This window comes from Sitophilus oryzae, unplaced genomic scaffold (assembly GCF_002938485.1).
Source record: "Sitophilus oryzae breed Bouriz unplaced genomic scaffold, Soryzae_2.0 scaffold_1058_pilon_pilon, whole genome shotgun sequence".
Lineage (NCBI taxonomy): Eukaryota > Metazoa > Arthropoda > Insecta > Coleoptera > Curculionidae > Sitophilus > Sitophilus oryzae.
The window spans coordinates 1,982,653-2,005,418 of NW_022145680.1; the positions used below are offsets into that span (position 1 = coordinate 1,982,653).

The 22,766-nt window shown below is 31.9% G+C and overlaps 1 protein-coding gene across 3 annotated transcripts in view; it reads right to left on the reverse strand.

The window, feature by feature from the left end:
• The window catches only part of LOC115876129, an 81,081-nt gene extending 59,206 nt beyond the window's left edge, over nt 1-21,875 (reverse strand). The window contains exons 1-2 of one of the 3 annotated variants that reach the window (XM_030891827.1): nt 21,793-21,875; nt 21,677-21,712 (exon numbers count right to left, since the gene is read on the reverse strand). In XM_030891827.1, the coding sequence (XP_030747687.1) occupies nt 21,677-21,678 (2 nt within the window). In that variant the 5' untranslated portion in view covers nt 21,679-21,712; nt 21,793-21,875. The remainder of the gene's footprint in view (nt 1-21,676; nt 21,713-21,792) is intronic. The other 2 variants (XM_030891819.1, XM_030891822.1) reach the window with 2 other exon arrangements.
• Between the last annotated feature and the right edge of the window lie 891 nt (nt 21,876-22,766).

Below are 22,766 nucleotides of genomic sequence, written 5' to 3' on the forward strand. Positions count from 1 at the left end.
CTTGATAACTTCTTAATTCCAAATAACAAGGATAAAGATTTAAGACAAAGAAACAAGTAACATCTTTACAATGAAGAAACGCCAGACAAAAATCAATTAATTAAATTAATTGCAATACGTTTCTATTCGGTGAAAGTTTATGTACAATTGTTCCATTGTATAACATTTTTTATATAATTTATTTTCTATGCTAAGTTAACCAGAAATCCAAAAACATACTGTTATAATTTTACCTTTTGCCAGTTAATTTTCCTCCATATTGTGTAACTAATGTTTTTTCTTCATATCATATTCAAATAATATGTAATTATTACATACGGCGTTGCATGTTGTGTGAAAAAATAGGTTAAGGTATTTAATTTGTCTAGGTTCGCTGATTGCAATATTTCAATTATCAGTTTAATTCAAAGAGATTTTTTCTTAATTCTATCGATTAATCAAGGTTAATCATAGATTGTTTAAACAGAATTAATAATATAACATTGGTGTAGGTACCTGTATAAAGTAATATTACAATATGATATTTTCCTAACAACCCGTTGACATGCAATTTCGAGTCAGCCGATTTATATAGTTGGAGAATTGAAACCAGTATATTTTTATGAAGCTGATGCGCACACATACAATCAAATAGTCGGCCGGTCTATCGGCATCATAAGAATATATTATTGTTTTTAGTTCAGCAACTAAATAATCGTCCAACTCAAAATTGCATGTCAGCGCTTATTATAAAAATAGTTTTTAAAGTATACAGGGTCAGACAATAGTGGGTCGGGCATCTGTAGCTCCTAGAATAAAAAACTTAAATTAACTGGGAATTTTGTGTAAGTGCAAACCTAAAGTATGTACTAGGATGTATTTAGGAAAATATTCTAACTTCTATAGGGTGGCTCAAAAGTGTGAGCGGATCGGGATGATTTTTTTAAATGAAACACCCTGTATATTATTGCATTTATGGCTTCCTTTCAGATCACTTGAGATACTCCTACGATATGATTAGATACATTTCGATAGTTTCAGAGATATTATTAAATAAACAAAAAAAATCTATTTTCAGCCTTTCTTAAAAATATTAAGAATACAAGAACTGTCCTGAAAACAAAACTATATTAGGTATTTACTTTAGATGGTCTGTATTTACTTTGCTATAAATAAGAAAATCGTAAATCATATAGGGTGTTCAAAATCCTACGCCAAACTTTCTAAAATATAAAAAAAATTCTTCGTTTTTTTAATTGAAAACCCTGTATGGTATCTTTTCAATCGATGGATAATTAAAAAATGAACATTTTTTGTATTTAGAGTATTTCAAAATTGTTAACGGTTTCGCAGATATTCGCGGTTTTATATTATTTCATATGGCATTTGCCACAGTAAATGTTTATCAAAGCCACCCAGTTATTTTTCTCTCATATTTTTATTCGCCATATGAAATAATACTGCGTGTATCTGCGAAACCATTAAACATTTTGATATACTTTAAATGCAAAAAATGTTCATTTTTTAATTTTCCATATAATAAAAAATAATATATACGGTGTTCCATTTAAAAAAAGAAAGAAAAATTATTTTATATTTATAAAGTTTGGCGTAGAATTTTGAATACTCTGTATGATTTAAGATTGCGAAATTTATAGCAAAGTTAAGTATAGACCATTTAAAATAAATACCTAATATTGTTTTGATTTCAGGACAGTTCCTGGTATTTGTAAAAAAAATTTACAGAAGGTTAAAAAATATATATTTTTTATTTAAGAAAGAATTTATTGCGCAAGTCTACAGTAAGATTAGGCATAAAACACATGACTACCCGTAGACACTCAGTGTTTCTGCCTTCCGGCTTCATCAATACGGGAGAAATCAGCAACAATGAGCTAGTGATCCTGAAATAAGAAAAAGGGAAGCAAACGAGGCACAAGGCACCATTTGCAACCTGGTTAGGCAGTAGCTCACAATTCGCAACCGTTACCACCGAAAAACCGCTGCGGAGGCATTCCAACACACCTCGCCGCTGTCACCTTGGCCCAGAGAAAACAATAAACAAAAGATGTTATCGTGGAGACTATAATAAAAAGAAGAAATAATTTATTGGGCAAGTCTACAGTAAGATTAGCCATGAAACATGACTACCCGTAGACACTCAGTGTTTCTGCCTTCCGGCTTCATCAATACGGGAGGAATCAGCAACGATGAACTAGTGATCCTGAAAAAAGGGAAGCAAACGAGGCACAAGGCACCATTTACAGCCTGGTTAGGCAGTAGCTCACAATTCGCAAGCGTTACCACCGAAAAACCGCTGCGGAGGCATTCCAACACACCTCTGAAATTATCGAAATATATTTACTCATATTATGCAAACTGATCTGAAAGATAGTCAAAAATGCAGTAATAAACAGGGTGTTCCGTTAAAAAAAATCATCCCGATCCACTCACTCTTTTTTTGAGCCACCCTATACAGGGTTGTTCACCACATACGACACGGAGTATTGTAGCTAAACGATTAGATTTTTACAAATTGTAAGTTTTGGGTTCGTTGAAGGACTATTAGAGCTACAATTTAAAAATATTTTTACAAGATACAGAGTGTCCCAAATAAGTAAAAAATATTATAGTTGTGTTTTTTTAAACGGAACACCCTATATATTATTCTATTTTTGGATTCTACGATTGAAATAAAGGTTAATTTGATTAAGGTTTATCACACTTATATCTTATCGTTTTTGAAATATTTTCAATTTTATGAAATTGCAGTAAAAATTTTAAGGTTTCATTTCTCCAAGGGTATCAAAGTTTTTAATACTAAATACTTACTGGAAGATTATTTATTGAGCAGATATTGTGATGCAATAATAAAAATTTTACTACCTTATACAGAGTGTCCAAAAATTTATATTAAATAATTACTAGCTTTAAACGGCAATAACTTGTTTAATTTAAATGAAACACCATATATATTTTCCGTGAATCAGTTGCACAATGTAATTGTCTATCAAACTGTATTATGCCATTTTTACCCATCTCTTCAAGTTTTCGTAGAAAATGCATTTTCTTATAATTTAGACATCATTTATCACTATACCCATGGAATATTGACATTTTAGCTTATTTTTAAAGATGTAACAAATTTTCAAAGGGTGCAGATACTAATATTGTCAATATAGTTCGTTTATTTAATTAAAAAATAAAAAAAAACTGTGTAAATATTTTTTTGTTAAAGAGGACCAATTAGTATGATCCCAGTATTCAAATTACATTAATTGACTGTTTACGTTGATTAATAATAATTGCTCCAAATTGCGTCCAAAAAAAACTGAATTTTGTGTGTGTATTAGACAATGTGTTAAAAAGTAACACCTTATAAATTTTATTTCATTTTTTGACGGATGCTTATTTATAAAAACAGAGACGTTCATTTTCATAACTTATTATTATATCGATTTCTGAGCCAAATCCACATTTATTTAGAATACTTTATTAATTAAAACAATTTAAAAGCATGTAATTAACTAATTTTTGGTGTTTTTGGTCCGAAATAATGGTGGTATATTTAATTGGTATACTCTTTTACAAAGATTTAATTTTTTTTGTATGCCGGTGGGCTTGCAATATTTACTACCTGTACATTTTGTAAATGTACAAATGTCAATATTCCATGGGTATACCTACAAATCAGGTGTAAATTATAAGAAAATGCATTTTCTACGAAAACTTGGAGAGATGGGTAAAAAATGGTATAATACAATTTTATAGACAATTACATTGTGCATCTAATTGACGTAAAATATATAGGGTGTTCCATTTAAATTAACAAGTTATTGCCGTTTAAAGCTAGTAATTATTTCATATAAATTTTTGGACACTCTGTATATGGTAATAAAATTTTTATTATTGCAACACAATATCTGATCAATAAATAATCTTCAGTAAATATTTAGTATTAAAAACTTTGATACCTTTGGACAAATGAAGCCTTAAAATTTTTACTGCAATTTCATAAAATTGAAAATATTTCAAAAACGGTAAGGTTTAAGTGTGATAAACCTTCATCAAATTTACCTTTATTTCAATCGTAGAATCCAAAAATAGAATAATATATAGGGTGTTCCATTTAAAAAAACACAACTATAATATTTCTTACTTATTTGGGACACTCTGTATCTAGTAAAAATATTTTTAAAGTGTAGCTCTAATAGTCCTTCAACGAACCCAAAACATACAATTTGTAAAAATCTAATCGTTTAGCTGCAATACTCCGTGTCGTATGTGGTGAACAACCCTGTAGAAGTTAAAATAATTTCCTGAAATACATCTTAGAACATACTTCACACTTTGCACTTAACATAATTTCCAAGTACAGATGCCCGACGCACTATTGCCGGATCCTGTATTACAGAAAAAACTTAACTTAAAATAACGAAAATGTTGTATGCTCATCTAAATATAAAAATGCATTACACCTTTCTATATGTTCGCAAACGAACCTCTTTCATTGAACTTGCAAACGAAAAAAGTTTACAGTTGTAACTGTTAAAACTATTCAAAGAACGCTTAATCATTCCACAGAGACAATTCCTGAGTTACCGTAACCGTGTCCCTGATAACTGACAGTCGATTAGCACGTTAGGCGTATCGTATTGTTCGTCAACAACTTATTTCGGTGAGCCAGGGTCGAAGTAGTCTTTAATCATATTTCGGGCGTATTGGCACATTAATACCATTTTTCTCTCGAACAGAGAATCTCCTTGAAATACTTTAGAAAATAGCTTCGATTGTTTTCAGATTTTATTGTTATACAGGTATTGTTTAAAATGTCAAATTTATCGCCAGTTATTTAGTTCAGTCCATTCGACAATATTTGTTTGTATTATCACAGTCTATTTAGTAACAGCCGGCCAACTGGAGTTTCCAAAATTAGGAACAATTTTGGAGATTTCGTTAACAAAGAAAAGTCCTATAGCTGGTGGAAAGGTTAAAGAGTTTGTGTTTTTCGTTAGTATTGAATTCGTTTGGCGCTAAACTATCCAGTACGTTTTTTTTATCTGTACAGGGTGGCGCCTCTTATACGACGCGGAGGCTCCAAGGAGAACGACAGTTTGTATTGAAATGAAATTTTGTGAGCATATGTCGGTTAATCGGGTTAATTCAGAGCACTTTTTAAAAATATAGAGAGTTCTACAGGCTGTCCCCAAAAAAAGCTACACATCAAAGTTGTGTTTTTTGTAATGGAACACCCTATATATTAATTAATTTTTGTATTCTAGGAGAAAAATAAAGGTTAGTTTTATTAGTGAAGTATATGACTAAAAGGTTTTTGACTTATTTAACATTTTCTAAAAATGAAGAACATATTTTAAATTTCAATAAAAACTAACTAAATCGGAATTTACCCGGCATAGCTTAATATGTAGTCAAAATAACTATTGCACTTTAAATCAAATTAAAACCAGACCCAAAAAGTTAAACAGGGTGAGACAAAATTAATGTTGAACATTGGTCACAATTAAAAGCAAGTTACTCCTTTAGTTTAAATGGAACACCAAGTATATTATTCCGATATTCAATGAGAAATTCATGTCTCTTCAAAATACTATTAAGTTGCCTACCCTTCAAACAAAGAAAACAAGAAAATGTGTGCAATTCTGGAATAAAGGGCAAGTAAATGCTTAAGACCTGCTCATCTTTCTTCCTACCTATTATAACCAAATCTACGCGGCGAAAATTTAACTGAAGCTGAAAACATAATTTTCAACACTTGCAACGGAGTTCATCTATGAAACTGCAAGGCATCATCAAATTTTTTTTTCAAAAGTAGAAGAATTATGGAAGCGCTGAATGGCACAATACAAAATTAGAGGTAATGTTTTTGCTAAAGAATTCGTCCTTTCCAGCAAAAAATAAGCTCTAAAATAAGTATATTGGCTATAGACAATTTAAATTTACCATCGTCAACAGCCGCAACCGAAAGAACCTTTAGTAGACACAATGGATTTGTCCATCGACCAAGAAGAAAAAAACTTGACAAGATTATTGAGGACGATTTCCTATTATCCACTCTATTACGTACTGTAACATAGGCCACTCTGACTAGCTTAAAAACCTTCTTGTTTTTTTGTAATATTTTTACAGTTTTGAAACAAAAAAAATAATATTTAAAAAGCTGTTTTGTTTATAAATTACCAATGTTACCGTAAAAAAATAAAACAGTACATATTATGTATACAAATATTACACATAAACATTCTACGATATACGTTCCGGGTTAAATTCTCATCAATTATAGCTACTTAGTGGTAGGCCAACATGTTGTCAAACTGTAGTGAAATTTAAAGCAGTCAATAGGTCTGTTCGTTTTCCTGTTATTATCGATTATGAATCGTCCCAGAACTCTCCAGCGCATGCGCAAATGAAAGAATGTCTTCATATTTCCTTCTGCGCATACGCATCACAATTCTAGGACGGTTCAGAATCGGTAATAACAGGAAAACGAAAAAAGCTTATAAGTGTTGCATTTTCAATGTCACTTAGTATGCATCAAAATTCATTTTCTAAGGCTGTATTCCGTTGCAAAACCAGGCCAACCAGACCGGTAATCTACGGTAAAGAGCGGTTCCTGAAAAACATCGGTTTGGTGTTCCGTACCAAACCGATGTTTTTCAGGAACCGCTCTTTACCGTAGGTTGGGTAAAATACTAGAAATGTCAAATGTTGACGTTTTCTAAATTTCAATAACTTTATTATAAAATTTATCTTTTACGCATTTTTAATGTACCTATTCTCTTTTGGTACGTTTGCTTCTTCTTTTCAATTGAGTTTAATATTGAAAAGTAACTGTTAAACTCGTTAGACAGGTCAAGTGAAGATTTGCAGGTCCAATATTAAAACAGATCAATAATAAATAAAAAAATGTAATCAATATTTATATTTTTATAGCTTACAAAACATTCACGATTACTTATTAACTTGTTTTTCATGTTTTCTTTAAATGTTCCTGACTTTAAGAAACAGTGGCTGTAGGATGTTTAAATGGTCCTAAAAAGTAGTTCTATTTAGTTAATGAAATTTATTTACCTTTACTGCCTACCTTCATTGCTTTTGGATGTAAATACAAAATATTATTACAAATTTTAGAAATTAAATAGTTGAACTTCCAATAGTTGCTTGATTTCTGCCACATAAATGACATTGATTGACAAACAAAACCAGAAAAACCAGCCTTCTCGCGCTGGTTAGTTTGGTGACAGTTATAACCGAATTTTTCAGGAACCGTGTTCCGTAATAAGAAAACTTTCAGGAAACCGATAGAAACGGAACATAAAACCATAACCAAGGTAAGCAACGGCATACACCCTAACAGCGCTTTCAGATGGAGCGGATTTTACAAGGTCCGTCGTGTTTTTTCAAGATAGCCGTCGGACGAACTCCGTCGGACGGACCATACGCGCCCATGTGAAATTGTTCATATAAACTCATGGTACTTGCTCGAAGTTGCGGACGCTCCGTCGCGGACGCTCCGCTCCATCTGAAAGCCCTGTAAGAGTCACAGAGAAGTTCTGTTTATAACCTATACTGTTCAAACCCGAGTTCAAACCCAATGGCTTTTTTACAAAACAGATTTTGATTCAAAATTGTTCTATTTTAATGACAATATTTTCCAGAAAATAAACTCACCGGCAAAAAAAACCGGCCACTAAAAACTAGTTCTAATTTCAAAGTTGGATTTCTCGCGAACCACTGATTAGATTTTGATGATTTTTTTTAAATTTTAAATTAATTCTTTCTCAACGGATGCTACGTCAGACATTTTTATTCCGAATTTATTTTGAGCATATACAGGGCACAACAATAAGACGAAGTTTTTTGCCCGTACTTTGTAACACCTTGTAGGGTGCAGCAGCTGTAGAAGCTATTGCTAAATCAAATCGCATTGTAGCCTCATCTTTTGTGAGCATTTTGTTTTTTTAATCACGACATTATCTCTTTTTGTATTGGAGATACGCTGCTTTAAAACGAACGTCTCGGAAAAATGCTTCGCAGGCAGAAAGTTTTGTGTAAATAATCAAGGCGACATAGGCAAAAACGGATTTATGAGTATTTGCAATATGACAACAATGGTTGTCAAATTAAAAAATGCCATTGTCTGTGATGGATGTTGCTCGTATTGGGGCTTTAATTGAGGATGGCCGAAGTCAACATTATGTGTCCGATACCCTGGGTATACCTCGAACAACAGTCCCAGAATCTGGAATCGGTATATTGAAACGGGAAATTTCACCAGGCGAGTGGGTTCCGGAAGGAAACGGAAGACAAATGCAATTGACGACCGCTTTATTGTCCTGAATACTGTACGAAGTCGTAGAATTACAGCGTTTCAGAATCAACGTCTGCTACAAGCCGTGGGTAGAACTCAAGTCAGTGAGAGAACAACTGTCGAAGACAAAAAAAAACAGCTTTTCTGCAAGGAGGCCTGCCACAGGACCCCAGCTACTTCCAAGACATCGTCGAGCACGTCTTCAGTTTGCGCGTTACATATGAATTGGGATATTGAGCAATGGACTAAAGCTTTTTTCGAGGCGTTTGTTTTAAAGCAGCGTATTTCCAATACAAATAGAGATAATGTCGTGATTAAAAAAACAGAATGCTCACAGAAGATGAGGCTATAACATGATTTGATTTAGCAATAGCTACTACAGCTGCTGCACCCTACAGGGTGTTACAAAGTTCGGGCAAAAAACTTCGTCTTATTGTTGTGCCCTGGATATGCTCAAAATAAATTCGGAATAAACATTTCTGACATAGCATCCGTTAAGAAGGCATTAATTTAAAATTTAAAAAAAAAATCATCAAAATGTAATGAGTGGTTCGCGAGAAATCCAACTTTGAAATTGGGACTAGTTTTTAGTGGCCGGTTTTTTTTGCCGGTGAGTGTATCAGTTAGTAATTTCTATAATAATAATAAGTTTTCCCTGAAAATCGAATGTATTAGAAAAAATATTTATAATTGAAATTTTTAAATTCCCAAAACTATTTTTACGGCGTAAAAATTAGAAAATATTGCGTTGCACCATACTCTTTGATTCATAACAACACACCTCTTCACAAAAATAGTGTAAATAAACACCGCTTTAAACATAAAAATACACTTAGCAAATATGCTAATTACTGACAGTCGCAATCAATACGTTACTCTGTCTGTGACTCTGTATTCTTAAAGCCTGACCTACATTAGTTGATTTAACTTAATCCCGTTGAATATTTTATCTATTCTAGGTAACATTTTCTACATTTTGACCTATTTCCTCATGTTTTTGCTAAATTATTTATTTATTGCCTTGTGGAAAAATCCGTAAGTATCAAATAGGATGTTTTGTTAGAATTTGAAATTTGGGTCTTGTGACTCAAGTAATAACGTACGTGTCCTGCTTCCATTATGTGTATAATACGATCGAAAAAAATACGGTGTCAAAGATGGATTGGAAATGAAGATCGCTGTTATGTAAAATTATATGAGGAATGTCATCGATCTGCATTTTCAAGCTAACAGGACGCCTTTTTTAGATCATTATACCGGGTGTTGCATCGTCGTTGGGAACATAGGAAATCCCAAGCAAAATTTGAACTGTCCATACACATAAAGAAAAAGTGAACATGGTAAAATACGCGGGAAATAGATTAGACAGTGTATCTGACATGTTTCGCTTAATTTTCCCTAAATATTAAAATTTTATTAAAATTACTTTTGACAATGACAAAATCATAGTTTGTAAACCTAAGGTATGTCAGTTTTTGACTGGTGTTTGATTGTTACCTGTTCGGTTTTAATATAAAAATCGATTAAGTTTTTCTCAAATTACCTAAAATCGACTTGTCCAAAATTGTTCAAATTTGGCATGTGTGTTTACCAAATGTAGACCTTTAAAAAGTCTATTTACGACTTCGCTATAAAATCCATAGGGGAGCCAATATCTGGACAGTTCAAATTTTGCATGGGATTTCCTATGTTCCCAACGACGATGCAACACCCGTCTGTCAGAAATGGGCCAGTTCATTTTAAACTAAATGCATATCTTTATTTCCAGTTCCTTCAATTCACCAATGATTCTTGTAAAAGTTGGTTGACTAGTGAATGAGACACTAAATTTTCCAAAAAGTAAATAGATTTAAATAGGTTAAGAGCAAATAAAGTAGCTAAAATCATCGACCAAATAATATTTTCTGGAAAACTGACAAGCATTTCAGCTAGATTAGTAATCAGCCTGAGTATAAGTACATTTATAAACACCGTAATAATAGGGTTTATTTTAATCGCCGGGAAGTGTCCAGATATTTTTGGAATAGTTCAGGAACGAGCGGTATTTTTGTATACGTATACGTATATGTATATGACTATTAAAAAGAAATTAGATGCTTTTATTAGTAATTATGCCTATTTTTGGTATACCTATACCTTATCTATAGATAATAAATGATCTGCAGGTGTTAGGTGTCATGTGATTTTTGTATTTTTATCGAATTTTTGAGACAAAAATGTTAAATTTAACTTCACACAGGACGGTATTCCCTCTATTTTTGGATTTATTAAAAATATACGTAAGCGGTAAAATACTACTACAATCCAATAATGTGTAGAAGAAATAATAAGAGAGGAAAGAACAACACCCTTCAGTTGTCATCTTCACAGATTGCCAAAGAGCGTTAATGGCAATCGGTTCCACCGAGGAATTCTAGACTAGTGTGGGAACAATCTCACACGTATCCATATATAATCCCAAATTATTCTGTGGATGGTATTTAGAGCACGCACATTGGGTGAGTATATAGCATGGTTAGCCTGAGCACCGGGACACGAAGGTTACAAGTGTAACGAAAGGGCAGAGGAAATGGCCAAACAAGACTCATCAATGCCATTCATAGGCGCAGAACCCTTCTACAGTGCTTCAAAGGCAGTCACAAGAATGGTTACACAAAACAGTGGGTGACTAATCAATTATCAATAAAATCAATAAAGAATGACAGAAAACATGTAAGATTGTCAAAGGATCTACTAACAGGGCATGGCAAGGCTAATAGGCATCAATTTTGTGGATTGACGAAGAACAAGATTTTAATCAAGATTGATTAAGAACAAGAGTCGTCTGTTTCTGAGAAAATATATTTTAAAACTTTTATATAGACTTAAGCAAAACTAGTTTTTCAAACTCTGTTTTACTTATTTTTCTTCGATGTGTTTCTCGAAATACCGCAGTGTTACTAAATCAGCGGTGCTGCTAGGAGACCCTGTGTTATTGCTACTTGCATCAGAGGAATCAGAGTACTATAAAAGCATGTAATAAGATTCGTTGCTTTTCATTGTTGCTTAAAGTGTCTAATTTTTGTTTTTTATATCAATTATTTTTTTTAATAGTGTTTCAGTCAGGACAAGATCTTTCTCATGTTCTTTAAATGATGTTGTCACCCATTTTTGAATATATATGATACGGATACTAAAAAAATGTAAAAAATATCTATACCTCTGCGGCGAATTCTCCAAAAATGTCGTATGGGTAGCCACTGTAAGAAAATGTACAAAATAAAAAAATGTACTAAATACAAGATACAAGATGAAATAATTAAAAATAGTATTTCAAATATAAGATATACCGGGTGCGACTTAAAAGTGAATTACTCCTGTAACTTTCTATTTTTCAGATAAAACAACGAGATTTGGTATGTTAGTATATGACATAAATTAGGATTGATTGACATATTGACATATTCAATTGTTTTCGGTCATTTCCGGTTTCACCAAATGACCGGACTACAACTTTTGATTTTTAAATGGCACTCACGATATTTTTTTACTTTATTCGATAGAAAATGACACTCTGAATAGAATGACTTACTATCATATGTCAACTTTTGACATTTTCGCATATGGTTTATTTGAAATTGTAACCTGCGGTTCATAACGACAATTTGACTCGAAATACCAAGTGTGTGGTATCAAATTATTCGTAAAAAATGCTTTTTCCAAATATGCTAATGAGCCACCCTCATTCAAATTGAGATATGATTAAAAATATGATTTAGGCATCTTTTAACTTTTAATAGATGTATTCATTTGATTTATATTCAATCCTGTATCACCGTAAATCTTTTAATCGCCCAGGACAACACACGAAAAATAATCGACAATTAAATCTTTTTTCAACGGATCCTTGATTAAAAATTAGTGTTTTTAAAACAACCTATCACTCTAGATTGAAATTTAAAATACAATAATTTGTTTTTGAATATATCAAAAGTTGGCATATGGTATGCCATTCGATTCCGAGTGTCATTTTCTATCGAATAAAGTAAAAAAAATACCGAGGGTGCCATTTAAAAATCAAAAGTTGTAGTCATTTCCGATGAAACAGGAAGTGAGCGAAAACAATTGAGCGTCCGGATTGCACAACGACCTTAGCGCGTGGCCGCGGGCAGCCCAGTAGGCAAGCGAGACAACGACGCGCCGATTTAACAAAATAAATAATTTTAAACCTGCCGTAATTTCGTTAATAATTATCGTAGCGTGTTGATTTTTGCATAGAAATACTCATGAGTCTTTAGCGCTTCCGACAAGTCTAAATAACTGGATTATTTTTTATATTTTCGATTTGTTTACATTGCCCGAGCATATTATAACTTTGAGATAAAAATCTGTGTTATAAATTTTAAAACTGACAGATATGAATACTATAATTTAATTAGTTATACATTTAGTTACAACATATTCAAAATTTAGTTCTATCGGTTTATGCTAGCAGTAATAACGAGTATAAATAAAAAAAATGGTCAGTACAACGCTCGCCGTTTTTAGCGCACGTTCAGCTTTGGTTTTAGTTTTAGCGCTATATTTACAGAAAATAAATTCTGAACTTTGATCAAATGACAAGAACGTTATCATTGCCGATATCTCCTGGTTATGATGTAGTTCTTTTTTCAAAATATTGCATTGTTTTCGCTTAAAAAAAACTTGAATTATGCGTTAATAAAGAGATGGCTATTGTACGTCAATCATAGCCACAATAGACTGTAATTTTACCTCGTCACGAGATTTTTTGGAAATATTGTACTTCCATTTATCCTGATTTCTACTAACTTTTGACCTTTCTTTTCGGTCGCATTTCCCTCTATTTAATAATAAATAATTTAAAAAAAACGCACAAATACTACTGGTAGTAAACAAGCTGTGGCAAAAATTTTCTATACTCCGTGTAAAGAAAAGACTATCGCAAATACTGTCTTTCGATTGACGTACATAGCCATCTCTTTATTAACGCAGCACCGGTAGCTGTCGCAAAAAAGCCGCATAATTCAAGTTTTTTTAAGCTAAAACAATGCAATATTTTGAAGAAAGAACTACATTATAACCAGGAGATATCGGCAATGATAATGTTCTTCTCATTTGATCAAAGTTCAGAATTTATTTTCTGTAAAAATAGCGCTAAAACTAAAACCAAAGCTGAACGTGCGCTAAAAACGGCGAGCGTTGTACTGACCATTTTTTTTAATTTATACTCGTTATTACTGCTAGCATAAACCGATAGACCTAAATTTTGAATATGTTGTAACTAAATGTATAACTAATTAAATGACAGTATTCATATCTATCACTTTTAAAATTTATAACACAGATTTTTATCTCAAAGTTATAATATGCTCGGGCAATGTAAACAAATCGAAAATATAAAAAATTATCCAGTTATTAAGGCTTGTCGGAAGCGCTAAAGACTCATGAGTATTTCTATGCACAAATCAACACGATACGATAATTATTAACGAAATGACGGCAGGTTTAAAATTATTTATTTTGTTAAATCGGCGCGCAACGACGCGTACTGCCTACTAGGCTGCCCGCGGCCACGCGCTAAGGTCGTTGTGCAATAACATACCAAATCTCGTGTTTTTATCTGAAAAAAATAAAAAAGATATAGGGGTGAGCCACTTTTGAGACGCACCCGGTATATGAAAATACGTATTTTGTATTTTATATCTGTATTTCAAATACTTGTATCTGAAATATGTCACATCTCTTGTCATTGACATAGTTATATGGAGCGTTCAGTCTCCAAGTTGTTAGACTTTGTGAAAATAATAGGACTGAAGAATGTAACCTAAGGATCAGAAGAGAACCATAATAGATCTAAAAAGATTGCAGTGGAACAGGCCGATAGACATACAAAATCTAATCCAATCTCATCAAAAAACTAATCAAATCTCAATCCAATACTTCTACAAGACTAAACCATCCAGAATAATTTTATTTACTTGTAACGATGAATCTCATCATTATATTTTTATTAATACAGTTTATTAGGTTGAAAATACCTAGCTATATACAAATAAAACAGTGTATATTATTTCTGTTTTAAGGTAAATGAAGAGAGATTGAATGAACTTAATTTGAACTTTATGGAAATTCTTGCACATTTTAAATTGCCGTCTCTTTAGATGCTAAGCTAATTTTAGTATATTCTTTTGAAAATGCCATGAAACGTAATTACATGCTATAGTAACTATGTAATAGGTTCTAACATGGTTTAACAGAGTTAGTGTTTATAACATTTTTTTTAACTTTTTTAGATTTGCTTTCTCCGTTACCGTTCATACGTAAAAATTATGTTTTTTATATTTTTTTTTTCTAAAAAAGGTATATTTTTTGAATCTCTTGTTGCAAAATTGAACGAAAAGAGAATTGAAAAAAAGAAAGTACTGAGAAATAAGTATGTCAGGGCGCTCAAATGACTTACCCTTTTTTTGCCCACACTCTTCGGATGTTGGTAACGTTTTTACGAAAAAATAGTAACCAGAAAAATAAAAACAGTGTCGGATCTCTGCACTAGTGTTTGCGTCTTGGTCTCTACACACCGGCCAAATTGCGAATGTCTTGCAGTAGTACGCGCACCTTGATCGCGCGCACTGGGCAATAGAGAAATCATCTGAGTTTGAATTTTGAAACAAAACTGAATTTAATTTAATGATTTATGCGATCATTCTCAACCAAACAATTAATAATCGAATAATGTAAACAAAAATAAACAAAAAATTAAACTACTTATTTTTGCACATCACTTATATTGTACAAATGATTAAATATTGTAAACCCAAACCCAATTAAAGAAAACCAAAAAAATGAATAATGAGATGCGTGAACACCCCTGTTTATTTATGAATCTTATGGTACGTATACATTGGCGCGCAGCGCCGCGAACGCGCGGCACGCGCGCACCTATTCGCCTCTATTGGTACGTATTTTTAAGTTTAAATTTTTATCTATACTAATATATAAAATCCTTAAGTGACTGACATACTGATTAATCACGATCCTGCTCAAACAACTCAACGTAAGAAGCTCAATTTTGGCATACAGGTTGATTCTAGGGTGTACAGGTTCGATAAGAAGGGATTTTTCGAAATTCCAGTTCCAAGAGGGTGAAACCACCCCTCAAATATTACAATATTTTTTATTTAAAAAACGGTCAAGTTTCCGAAAAGACGCTAAACACGTATATTTTATTTTGTTTTTTTACATATTTTAAGATTTTTTAAAAATGTATACAGGGTATTTTGAAAAATCTGGTCATTGATTAATCACGATCCTGCTTAAAGCGCTTGACGTAAAAAGCTGATTTTTGGAAAACAGATTTACTTTAGGGTGTAGAGGTTCGATAAGAAGGGATTTTTCGAAACTGGAATTCTAAGGGGGTGAAACTATCCCTCAAATATTAAAATATTTATTATTTAAACAGTGAGATTTTCGGAAAAACTCTTAAACACCTACATATACTTTATTTTGTTGTTTTACATATTTTAAGATTTTTTATATATTTATATAGGGTGTTTAATAAAATATGACCATTGAGTAATCACGATTCTGCTTAAAATGCTTGACGTTTAAAGCTAATTTTTGGTAAACGGATTGACTGTGGGGTGTAAAGGTTCGATAAGGAGGGGTTTCTCGAATCTCAAATTCCAAGAGGGTGAAAACGCCCCTCAAATATTACAATATTTGTTATTTAAAAAACGGTTAGTCTTTCGGGAAAACGCTTGGACAAGCATAATTTATTTGGTTTTTTACATATTTTGAAATTTTTTAAAAAATCATACTGGGTGTTCCAAAAAATTTCTTAACTACGATTCTGCTTAAACTGCTTCACGTAAAAAGCTTATTTTTGGCAAACGGATTTTTCGAAAGTCAAATTCCAACGAGATGAAACTACCCCTCAAATATTACCAAGTTATATAATAATATCGTTAAATTGTTATTTCGATGATTGATTAATTCGACGCGAACGAAGTCGCTGGTACACGCTAGTTCAGTATAATTATTTTTTCAATAGGCCTTCATTAGGAAATTTCTAGAGAACGATTAGGAAATTTCTAGAACAAAAAACGATATACTGTGACACATTCTTTTCTCAGTTACTAATTACAACTATCTCTTTGTTATTGCAATCTGTTTAAATTCCATCGTGTCATTGTAATAAAATATGTGTGCATCAGTCTACTGTTACTTGTTACTGAACAAAAACAATATCCGAAGAAAAAAAAAGAAATGTCTTAACGCAGCGGTTAAATGAACTTTAGGTTTACCAGAGAAGAAAGTGAAGGCCTTGCATGCTGTTTCAGTTGCGTTCCAGTTAGGGATGGCGAAAAGAATAAAAATATCGATTATTATGAAGTACAACTGTCATTTTTATTCAAAAGTGCATTGTTTTTCCTGCCATTTATTGATCTTAAAAACAATTATGATTAACTAAGCTGAATTCCTCCCGAATAAATATTTATAACCTGTATTATAATTATGCTTTATCTTGATTATGGTTTTCTGTTCCGTTTCTATGTTTCATCTGAAATTTTTCATTTTAGAGTTTCTGAAACTTTCAGTATTTTTCAGGGAACCGGTTTCCTGATCTGTCAGTATTTTCACCAAATTATCCGGAATTGTTTTTCTTCTGGATTGTTTGTCAATTATGTGGCATTCGATGTCTTTTTTGTCGCAAAAAAATGAGTGTGCAATTATTTTCGGACCAACTCTATTGAAAAAATATCAAACCTAAACACTATTTGATATTTCTAATATTTTATCAGGGTTCTGTATGTTACCGATATTTTCAGATATCCTTACCGTAATTTACCAACCCGGTTAACCTGGTTTAACAACAGAATGCAGCATAATTGGTATTTTTTTATGAAAATGAGAGAATCCAAATTTTCAGTTTTGTTTCCGATTTAAGAGGGAAAACATTAATGTAAAGCCTGTCCAGTGGGAAAAGGGAGGATTTTGACAGACGCCCTTAAAAAATGACAATGAAAAATGAAAAATCTAGTAACGAATTTAAGGTCTGTGCTTGTTATCATAAAGAAAACATGCACTATTTAGACCTAAACCAAAGCCTAAACGGTCTAAATAGTGCTATGATAAACACGTTTTACTATTTTATGTTTACTTACTATATGTTTTGAAAAAAAAGTTTTGTTGAAAATGGTTTGTTATATTTTAACAAGTTTTGAGTATAACTGTTTTTAAGAAAGTAAGAAAAACCATCAATAATAACAAGTATAACGTTTACATAACTTTTTGGTAAATTCTAGACATTTGGGCAAGGTTTCAAAATATGTTTCGCCTGTGCCTCTTTTTTACCCTCTCGTCCTCTTTTTTTTATTTTGAAAGATGGCAACTCTAACCTAATGGTATCCGACAAAATATTGTTTTTGAGTATACTGAATGGAAAACCACAATGCAAACCAAACTATAATTATAAAAGACTAATCTACTGTTTTGATTACTAAGTAAATCTAACGAGTGCACTTATAAAGTAATAAGGTATTTTAATTAGTAGACTATGTGCGTGCAGAAATGCCTATTATAGAAATAAAGCATGATTGATTGATATACCTTGCTAAAAGAAACTATCAGCCGAACAAAAGAATACGAACTTCCACTAGCCATAGCCTTTATAGACTATGAGAAGGTTTTCGACTCGATATATCCTAAGGCAATTATAGAAGCCCTAACGAATCAAGGTATTGTCAGGCCTTACATAGAAACTCTAGCCAATATATACGAAGAAGTCAAAGCAAGTGTAATAATATATAAACAATCCCAGAGTTCCCAACTGGCAAGGAGTACGACAGGAGACGCAAAATCCCCAAAGCTGTTTACAGCAACACTAGAAGAAATCTTCCGTCAAGCAGACTGGACCAACAAAGAATTAAAAATAGATGGAGAATATCTTAACCATCTAAGATTCGTTGATGTCTATAGCCAATAGTCCTGAAGAACTACAAACACAAATTAACAAACTAAATACAGACAGCAATAAAGTAGGTCTCAAAATGAATTTAACAAAAACTAAATTAATGTACAACAAACTAGTAGACAGAAAAGACATTCTAACAAATCAAATAATACAAAACTGGAAATAGTAGAAGAATACAGTTTTATATTTGTTTGTAAACTGTTTACATTTTATTAAATAAATAACAATTTATAACTAAGTTGTTAAATAGGTGCTTCCATAAACGCTAACTAAAATAACTGACTTGGTTTTACATGAGATCTGGAAGAGACCCATCAGGAAAACTGGCGGATTTTTTTTTTACATTTTATAATATTGATTTATTTTCTGGAATATTCTAATATATCGGTATATTTTGAATATCGATAAATCGTGGCCCATCCCTAGTTCTGGTTTTCTGGGTAGGATCGTCGACCCAAAAAATCTTTGCATGGTAATAGCGTGGGCTTTTACGAGCAGTTTTTTTCTAAACAAAGCATATCTTTCTGGGTCGATGTTGAACATGTGGTAACATTAAAATTGACAATATCTTTTCTGGCAATTTTAATTTTTGTACAATATAATTTTTGTACAATTTAACAGGCATTTTCTTGAATATTCTAACCCGCAACTGTATGTAACTGAGGGTTCTAACCCTCAACTGTAGACATTTTGGTGACAAAATATTCAGTTTTTTAAGAAATTAACCCGCTACAATGGTACAAAAATTATTAACCTTATTTATACTTTTAGTTACCAAAAACATATTTTTATTTTGTGGAAAACTTTTAGAACAAAGTGTATTGAACTTTTACTGCTTTAATATTCCCAATCTTATTTTTTGGATTAAAAATCTGTTCAATAAGTTCATGGTTAATGCAAAATGCAGACAAGCTTTTATATAGTTTGGATTACGTATTTTGTGCGTAAACGGAATTTAAATGTATCGAGAATACACGAAACGAAGACCCAACGTTGATCACGTATGTAGGCTTTTCCAATTCGGAAAACAATCGATAGTGCCAGAAATATTTAATGAAAATCCTTATTTAGATCGGAAAATAATAACGTCACATCGTGTGACGACGATCCACCATAAATAATTGATATGGAAAACTGTCTGATATCTGAATACGGTTTCTTCAATTGCGTACCAAGACAATTGATTTCCAATTTTGAAAAAAAATAATTACTATATTAAAAGGAATATTTCTCCCGATTATACGAGGCTTGTCTTTTAGATTTTGCATATAGAAACATAGTAGGCGTCTGCCAACATATATCAAATGTCAAAATTAACTGTCATCTTTAGTTAACTTCACGCCACAGTTTTAAATCGCCTCGTTTAAAGCTGTAGTTAAACTGATTTTTTGAAGTTGGCGAAAAATGGAATCAAGGTTGATTTTCATGCGTCCATTATCCGACGATACGATGACACGATATTAATAATATTGGTTGAATTTAAAGACTTATTGGTTAGAAAATTATGCAGTTTTTAAATTGTTTAAAAATTTAAAACGATTTGCTTTTGATAGGTATCGTTTTATATTTTCATTTCCATAACGATTTCGCCGTTTTACTTATAGTCTAAGAGCTAGCAACGTTTTCGGGAGATAATTTTAAGAAAGCTGGTTCTTTAAAATATCTTTTGTTACGCTCTCCTGAACAGAGTGCGGACCGTCTGGCTGCAGGTAGACCTTGCGTTCACTACTGCGCATCATATCTGTATTCAACATCTGTTCACTACTGCGCATCACAAATTCGCCCTGTATTTCAGGAACTAAGGAGTCTAGGACAAACATGTGTGCAGCATATTTAGTTTCATAAAAAAGTAGTAAAGTAATATGAAAATGACTTCATTGTACTTGTGCTTGTCACTCATAAACGAGAAATCCTACAAAACACACGAAAACGGGTTACCCTGCACAGATGTGAGGCGCAGTAGTGAACCGCATTAGTCTACCGCTAGTCAGACGGCCCGCATTTTGGTAAGGAGGACATAGCAAAATATATATTAAAGAACGAGCTTTCTTAAAATTCTCGTTTCCCCGACGTTACTAGCTCTTGTACTCATCTTGTAATATTATATTTTTATTAAGGTTTGATTAAATTTGTCAAAAAAGTGTCAAAACGTCCGTTATCGTACGCATAGATAAAGGAAATAAATTTAGATTTGATAGCCCGTCAAAATATATTATTCTCTGGCGCTGCTATAGCGGTTGCTAAGAAAAACCGCCAAACAATAACAGAAATAATTTCCTCTTGTCAAAGTCAGAATCTTAAATTATAAAATCTTTCAAAATTTACACCGCCCTCATTGAAAAAAATGACGAAAAGTGTTTAAATCGTCCATTCTCAAAGTAATTATTGCTAACTTGTGAGTTTAATTTAATTTTTATTTACTCAAAACCCCTGATAATTGTGAAAAAGTGGCATTAAATACTTAAAAAGCTGTGTTGTGAACTGTGAACTGCAAAAACCATCGTGGATCGTGGCATAACGTCGGTTTACAATGTTTCATAGGTATTTCACATACATGCCTTTATATAAAATAAAGTTTCTTGTATTCAACACACTGTATTTTATTTATAAAATTAAAAGAAAATAATATTTGGAGACATAATTCCGGAAAAAGCCGAACCGATCCGAAATTATCAAAAGCTTTGGATCGCGACCGTTGCAAGAATAGCGCCAAATAGTGTTTACATTGTTCTTATGGGCACTTTCCAATCTGAACTTCTTTCATTTATCTATGATCGTACGATCTTTCTCCGTTGACGGTCTGGAGTAAAAAATTTACGGATGAAAAGTGGCGTGAAAACGCTATGACCAATCAGAGCGCCGTCGGACCATCGTATCAATGGATAACAAGTAATCCACGGTAACACGGGTGGATAACCAAGTCTATCAAATTTATTGATAGAGAAAGTCATGAAAACGTTTTATTCAAAAAATATATTAATTTTTAATGATATTATTCTTCATGTTTTTTTTTTAAATCCCTAGGTTCTCCCTGGGTTCAACCCTAGACTCTAGACTCGCACCCGCTAGGGTGAATTGCTAGTTACGATAGTGTGGTTCAACCTAAGATTTGAATAATTTCATGCTAGATTTCATTTAAATCATGATTTACATTGTGAATAAGAAAACTTTGATAATCAAAATAATATTTATTGCAAAAAATACATTGAATTTTGACTGACAAAAAGAATCTGCTAAATAAGAGAGATAAAATAATGAACACATTTTCACATACAATTTTACGAAAGTAATAAACAAATTGGCATTTTTAAAACTCATTTTGACATATTAGATAATAAATATATGAAATACGAAAAACAAATTTGTCTTACTGAATCTAATAACTACTTACTTACATTTATCCCTATATCACTTTTGTTGAAAGAACTTACCTGAAAAAGAAAATGAAGTTAAATCAATATTTTACTTAAAACATGGTAAATATTTAATTTTTTAAAACAAGCAAACTCACATATATTCAGAAATATTTGACTAAATTATACGTATAAAGAATGCACTCGTCAAAACTTCGAACTAGACTAAAAGAAAATGCTTTTACCCAAACAAGAGATAAGTGCTTAAAAAAATTCCGTTATACTGACATTATCAGAAAAGCTTGTATTTTATAGCAAGCGTAGAGCCAAGGATTAATTTTAACCTGTGACATTCAATAATTTATAATCAAAATGATAAAATATATACACATATATATTTAAACGCTAATAAATCATATTTGATCACTTATCCTGGTGGCATTAGAAGCTATTAAAACGTCATAAGAGGTGTGACACTACGAAAAATGTAAAATAATTAATAAACTAAATTAAAATAACTTTCTTGTACTGTGAAGCTCGTAAGCAGCACCCTTCATAAAAGTTTTTGCTTATTCTAAAATGGTCCATCCCGTTTAAACTTTTCCAAATGTCCATGCCGTTTTAGAGAAAAAAAATAAAACTATTAGCAGTATTAGATACAATTCAATTTTTTCCTAGTCACAAAAATGAAAAGCGTTTCTATTGTAATATCATTTTTAGGTTTTCTTGGATGTATGATAGATGTTTATTATCAATGTTGATTAACGTCTATTTAACTTTCTGTTGTAATAGGTTAAAGAGGCACAAAATTTATGAGTTCAATGTTACGGAAAAGGTGATTTTTGCGCTTCTTTGACATTTTAAAGCAGGAAAAATATGATGTTAAATGTTAAAGAAAATTAATAATAACGTATTATAAAAATAATACTGAAGACTGATTTTGAAGCAGAGGTTATAATATATCTAAAATCTCCAATTATGCGTCTTTGAATAGTAAACCAAAGCACTAAACGTCTATGCAAATAAAACCTTGTCAATCGATAAGTGATAGACCCAAGAATAACTAGAATAATATTCTGTTAACAAGATATAGATATTTATCAATTACCAAGTATGATACTTGATAAGTGTG